This window comes from Periplaneta americana, chromosome 4 (genome assembly GCF_040183065.1).
Source record: "Periplaneta americana isolate PAMFEO1 chromosome 4, P.americana_PAMFEO1_priV1, whole genome shotgun sequence".
NCBI lineage: Eukaryota > Metazoa > Arthropoda > Insecta > Blattodea > Blattidae > Periplaneta > Periplaneta americana.
The window spans coordinates 42,398,758-42,405,615 of record NC_091120.1 but is presented as its reverse complement, the minus strand read 5'-3'; the positions used below and the strand labels follow the sequence as shown (position 1 = coordinate 42,405,615).

Here is a 6,858-nt window from a genome sequence, read left to right as displayed (position 1 = left end):
TCGATGTATTTGCAGAATATAAGTACCCGTGTAATAATTGTAGTGATGTTGCGTTGTTGCAGGTACTACATTGTTATCAGAAAGAAGGACGCATACAGCATGAATTGGAATGCGTTTATAACTCCGTTCTCGCCCTCCCTGTGGGCCACGATCGGCTGTGTCATGCTGGTCTGCATCACAAGCCTCGTCACTGCTGGTCGTCTGAGGCTACGACGGCGAGGAGACGTAGCGACAGAACATTTTGGATTTGTCTTCGCCACATTCCTGACAATTGGCATTTTCTGCCAGCAAGGTGAAGTATCAAATTATTGCATGTTGCAGATGGTGTTTTAAAGCTGCGGTTTGTTTACGGCGATCATCGCCGGGCGCACATCGCTGCCGTAGCTAGCAGTTAAAATGAATGCGCACAGCGATGATCGCAAACGTAGCTTGTTGGACGCGACGCAGATCGCTGGAGGTTGCTTCTGAAGCAAATTCAGGTCGCACATCGCCGCATACATGTTCAATAATCGACATTTAGAGAAGGCCATGTAGATATATTGAATGAAGTTATGGCAGCAAAAGAAATGAAAATTGACAGCGATGTACGCTGATAAAGAAACCACTTCCTGACGATCATCACTAGCGTTTATAATCGCCGGCGATGCGCGTCCGTCCATCCATCCATCCATCCATCCATCCATCCATCCATCTATCCATACATCCATCCATCCATCCATCCATCCATCCATCCATCCATCCATCTACCCATCTCCATCCACCTACCCACCCATCAACTCACCCAAACACCCAATCATTTACCCACCCCTTATCCTTTCACTCAACCATCCTACCTACCCATCCACCCACTCACCAACCAACCCACCAATCCATCCATCCACCCAACCACCCACCCATCCACTCACTCACTCACTCACTCACTCACTCACTCACTCACTCACTCACTCACTCACTCACTCACTCACTCACTCACTCACTCACTCACTCGGTGAACCATCCATCCATCCATCCATCCACCTACCCACCCATCAACTCACCCAAACACCCAATCATTTTCCCACCCCTTATCCTTTCACTCAACCATCCATCCATCTACATATCTACCTACCCATCTACCCACTCACCAACCAACCCACCAATCCATCCACCCACCCAACCACCCACTCACTCACTCACTCACTCACTCACTCACTCACTCACTCACTCACTCACTCACTCACTCACTCACTCACTCACTCACTCACTCACTCACTCACTCACTCGGTGAACCATCCATCCATCCATCCATCCATCCATCCATCCATCGTAGAAGAAGTTTATCTTATTTTTGCAACATATCACAGATGCTGAAACTTCCATAGTTTCGGAATAGCGTATCGAAGGAAGCAAGGAAAGCGGAACGTTATGTTGAATGCGTTACCAAGAAATATTCTTTAGGACAATGTTCCTCAAAATTTGTTCACCGCGGAACCCCTTTAATCTAAAGGAGCCCTTGTATTTAATTTTGTTATTACTATGATTACTATTATTATTATTTTATTATTATATATTTATTGAATCTGTGTTCATAATGCAAATACCCCACAGTTTCAAAATGTTGCATTTTAAATTTTTTCAAATTACAGATTTACTATAATCAGTACTCATTCATTCATCCATAATTTTTTGCAAAAAGGACAGATCATTTACTGTAAACCCAACATTCTACAATTTTCCTTCTTTTCAGAATTTTTATTACTTGGCCTATATATTGTTTGTCTCAGGCCATAACATCTCTACCAAGTCGACCCCGGTTCTTTTGGTGTTCGTGACGGCCTACTTGACTGCCGTAGTCCTCACGGCCAGTTATTCCGCTTCCTTCATCTCGTATCTGACCGTGCGAAATGTCAACCTGCCCTTCACAGACTTCAACGGCTTCCTACGAGATGGGTCGTACACGTTAACTGTGATGAGGAAGAGCGCCGAACTGGAATTCTTCAAGGTGAGAACTTCTGTAACTGTCAGACGAAATTATATTATTTTGATAGGATTATTACAGAGTTGATGACCGAGTGCAATTGGAAGGTTCTATCTTAGTTAAACTCCATAGAACTCAGATTTATTTTGATCCCGCTACGCTTGAAATTGATCTGAAAGCTAAAAATGTTCATGTTAGATCAAAGTCCATCAATATTAAAAGGGTATTACAGTCACCGGCGTAGCTCAGTCGGTTAAGGCGCTTGCCTACTGATCAGGAGTTGCTCTCGGGCGCGGGCTCAATTCCCTCCTGGACTATCAGGTAATCTATGACGAATCCTCGGTCTCATCTCTTCAAATATCATCTCGCCATCACCAATTCTATCGACGCTAAATAACTTCGTAATTGATACAGCGTCGTTAAATAACCAAGTAAAAAAGGGTGGATTACAGAATATTTTAGATATAGTCATAGCGAGTAATAAGTAGGAATTTTACCTGATGGTGGTAGAACCAGATATTAAGCAAATACCAACTTCTGACACGTGTTAGTATGTTTATGTAAACAGCATATTAATGAAGCCTTAGATTTTTCAAAATAATGTCAGGTAATCTATGGCGAATCCTCGGCCACATCTCGCCAAATACCATCTCGCTATCACCAATCTCATCGACGTTAAGTAACCTCGTAGTTGATACAGCGTCGTTAAGTAACCAACTAAAAAAAAGAAGGGACACATTTCTGCGCGAATGGTCCCTCATTATTTCACTGCTGAACGGAAGCAGAAAAGCCTGAACATTGTAAACTTGCGGAAACAAAGATTCGACGTTGAAGGTGAAGCATTTTTTCTTAGAATTGTCGCTATTGGTGAAACATGGATTAGACACTTCGAACCGGAGTTGAAATCACAGTCAAATGAGTTTTTGCCACGTAAAGATGCAACCTTAATGTACGATTTTTGATCTTCAATCGTCACAGTGCTCGAGACACATGTAGGCTCCGTTTCTAACTCTCATTACCTAAACACAGAGTATGCTATGAACGAAATGAACACAGGTCTTTCTTCCTTAAGCCTTCAACTGCAACTGACGTAATTTTCATTGGTGTTGCATCATCCACTTTACAGTTCTACTAACCCGTGCATTATTTATGAATTGAGCCTCGTAGTATAAGTTTGAGAGCAAGAAATATTATTTGAAAGTAAATAATACATTTTTTAATAACTGGCTTTATTTTTCAGAACGCGAGTGCTCGTGTATTGAGGGAAATCTACGAAAAGTTCTTATTGCCATATGAAGATCGTCTGCCAAGTGGGACGCTAGAGGGACTGCAGAAAGTATGTAACAGCAGGCACGCTCACGTCACGTCCATCAACCACTTGATGTTTTACATGAACCAAGTGAACTGCAGCCTGATTGTAGTGCCAGACGCTTCATTCCCTTCAAGTTTAGCTTTCGCCACAGTTAAAAACAGCGCTTACAAAGGACTGTTGAATTACAAGTAAGTTAAGAGTAATTTTCTGTTTTATCAGAAACTTAAATGTAATATAAATACGTAACTGATACAAAATTAAATATACTTACGTAGACCTAGTTTTATAAAAGTCACTAACTATAGTTTATTTTTAATTGAACATCAGTAAATAACTCGAAGCTAGTTCCTACATATTTTGCATGAAATTAACTTATAAACATGTAAATTTGCTTTAATGCTGTTATATTTAGTAAAATATATGTCAACATAGCGAAACATGAATGAAATTCGTGTGTTAAACCACTTGATTTTCAACTGTTTCCCCATTGAAAGAGAAAACACAAACATCACCGCCTTTTGAATATGCGTTTCAATACGTGTGAGGAGTATCAGCGAATAGGAATTTTAAAGAATGGACACTGAGCGAATTTCCCTGGTCTATTTTTCTGCGCGCATGCGCTCCGTTAGCATATAATTCCACTTTCAAACGCTAACGGTGGAACAGCAATTCTGATTCGCTGGCAAGTGTGCTGAAAAGTATTTCTGCTGTGGACTGCTGGTGCGATATCAGCGCCAACTCTAGAGGAAAAGGCAGAACCTCCCTCTGATACAGATAGAGCTGGTTTGAAGGTCATTGAAATAAGGCACTGCTACATCAAAGGTACCGACGTTCAGTGTGTATTCTTATAATTCCCTGTACGCAGGGAATATCGTGAACATTGGATTCAAAGCATGATTTAGTTTTTTTTGTGGTTGTTGCTGAGGACGAAACCTTTGTTCAAGTTCTCCCGCTACAAATTTTGGTAACTGAAATCTAATTTTAAATTGTTTAATGAACGGATTTCCTCGCTCGTGAGAAACATGAGCACGGCGAAATTCAGTGTCAACATCAGATGAGATATCAGAATAATCATAAACCCGGAAATAAATATATTAATTTGTGACTTAACTTAACATGGAACAAATATTAAAAGTGTGTATAACACCATTCACCACAATCGGAACTTTAACCCTTAAATTTGCCAAGAATCTTATAGGATACAACAAGTTAGTAGACTATATGCTCTAATTTTAATAGAATAAAAAAAAATTGATAGGAAAATTAAAATTTCACAATACTATAAAATTGTACAACATTATTAAAATATGGAATTCCATCATTCTTACTGAGATGAACTATTTTTGTACTCTTCTCACTGTTTATTTGTTTATTTGTATATTTGTTTACTTATCTCACACTATTGCATGTTGCCATTATCACGGCTAAAGATAAACTCTACAGCCCTGCATTAAATAAATAAATTAAAATATGGACATTGCGATAGTTGTTTTCTTTACAGTCCGAGACGGTTTAATAAACTAGTGTGAGAAATGAAGTTTTGGCAATTTAAGGGTTAAGAGATGTCACATGTATCACATCACATTATATTGTACATGTTTATTGTATTCAGGACCCTTGTGGTCCCTCAAATTCTTTGAGCTGATGTCTATAATTTAGAATTTATATATAAATAAAATTAAAATTAACTTCACCCACCATTTCAATTACTCCATAAGAATAAACTTTTCTCTTCTTTTCTTTCATAAATATTTTCTGTAAACATAAGTTAATATGATTAACTTGAGAAGACTCAGTTGTATTTAACTTAAAGTTAAGATGAAATAACCTAAAGTTAGTATTTATGCTACCCAAAATTCGCAGTTAAGTGTAACTGAAGATTAATTTGATGTTTTAATCTGAGGTTAATTGGTATAATATAAATGAGTATCGCGAAGATGGCGTAGTAGCGAAAGCTGCAGTTCCAGTTGAGGAATGAAGGCGATGTTTTCCCGGATGTTATTTTTCAGTTCTTCCATGCTGTGTGGATTACTTTGTATATTAAGTTCTTCCGTGGAATAGTTAGCTCTGTGCTGTTTCAGAATCCTGATGGAAAAAGGAAAAAAATACGTCCTCTGTCCAACAGAATTCTGCGACGTTACTGTTACGGATATTTTACAAGACATTTATCAAATTTAGGCCTACTGAGAAGTTGCGAGATGAAATGAAAAATAATGTTTCCATAAAACTTTTCCTCGAATTAGAGGTTACATCATTTCGTTTTACAGTACTGTCATTCGCAACGTGATAAAGAAATTGAATTGTTTCGCAACGCGTCAGAAGTGTAGTGGAAAGTATGTGTCACTTTCGTGACACTCATTTTTTCACCGGGTGGACAAAACCGAAAAATGAGTGAAATGAAAATATATTATATAGTTGCGTAAAAACAAACCTAAACTAATATTTTCGTTCAATATTTGCTACAAATGCAAGTATCTGTTGTGTAATTCATGTCTTCAGAGATTATCTTTGTGGCAGGTTGCAATCCATACGCCGTGAGGGCTTCATAAACATCTGGAAGAATTACGTATCGTCCAAAATGAAAAGTACTACAGATACTCCTGCGCCATCGATCAACATTACGGACATCGCTCCTATTTTGTGCATCCTTGCTGGTGGAACTGGCATAGCTCTTTGTATATTTGGCTTGGAGTGTTTTATTAAATATATTTTTCGTATTGTAAATTCTAAAGCTACAAAATACTGGTAACGTAGTGGGCATAGTAATTTTCTGTAACATACAAATCCGTGTTATCGAAGAATGACATTTGTGTATTCAGCTAAAAAAAAAGCGTGCTTCATATTTGAATTATTTTAAATATTTTCGAATTTTTCATACCTCTACAATTAAAATATAACAGTTGTTCTCTGTTGTGCAGATTATTTTTGGAATTTAATGATTTGTATATTAAAAATATCAATAACGATCAACATCATATTCCTCTCATTTCCTCTTTGATAAATATGATGTGTCTCTTCATACAGGGTGGAAATGAAATAACTCTGCAGATTTTTCAGAGCGAATAACTCATGTTGCATGTAACAAAAAATGTGTAATACTGTAATGGTGGAAAGTTCTTAGTTTTTTAAGAAAAAAATGCTTTTTCTCAAATTTTAACACCCTCTTCTCCAATAACTATTGCGAGTAGGATCGTTAAAAAAAAATATGATTTATTTAACGACGCTCGCAACTGCAGAGATTATATCAGCGTCGCCGGTTTGCCGGAATTTTGTCCCGCAAGAGCTCTTTTACATGCCAGTAAATCTACTGACATGAGCCTGTCGCATTTAAACACACTTAAATGCCATCGACCTGGGCCGGGATCGAACCCGCAACCTCGAGCATAAAAGGCCAGCGCTATACCAACTATGCTACCGAGGCCGTGATTTTTGTCCATATAGATAGAAAATCTAATAAGGTATCATTTATTTCTCTGGCATATTTCAATAGCGTGGACGATTTTCCTATAAATTTAATTTAAAAACCACTAACTTCAAGCCGCTGAACGATGCGAGCAGATTGCAACGTCGTAGCCAGAGAGGGAGGTGG

General features: G+C 38.3%; 1 protein-coding gene across 1 annotated transcript; it reads left to right on the top strand.

The window, feature by feature from the left end:
• Window positions 1-396: 396 nt before the first annotated feature.
• Window positions 397-6,224, top strand: LOC138698907 (glutamate receptor ionotropic, delta-1-like). The gene is made up of 4 exons (XM_069825105.1): window positions 397-457; window positions 1,764-1,981; window positions 3,198-3,457; window positions 5,787-6,224. Exons 1-4 carry the CDS (start codon window positions 397-399, stop codon window positions 6,016-6,018), a joined length of 771 nt encoding a protein of 256 aa, XP_069681206.1. The 3' UTR covers window positions 6,019-6,224.
• The last annotated feature ends 634 nt before the right edge of the window (window positions 6,225-6,858 follow it).

Bases quoted from the DNA above. Each gene is read 5' to 3' on its own strand.
- LOC138698907 (XM_069825105.1), top strand. From the start codon at position 397: ATGAATGCGCACAGCGATGATCGCAAACGTAGCTTGTTGGACGCGACG. The intron at 458-1,763 runs GTTGCTTCTGAA...TGTTTGTCTCAG, and splicing joins CGCGACGCAGATCGCTGGAG to GCCATAACATCTCTACCAAG. The intron at 3,458-5,786 runs GTAAGTTAAGAG...TCTTTGTGGCAG, and splicing joins AAAGGACTGTTGAATTACAA to GTTGCAATCCATACGCCGTG.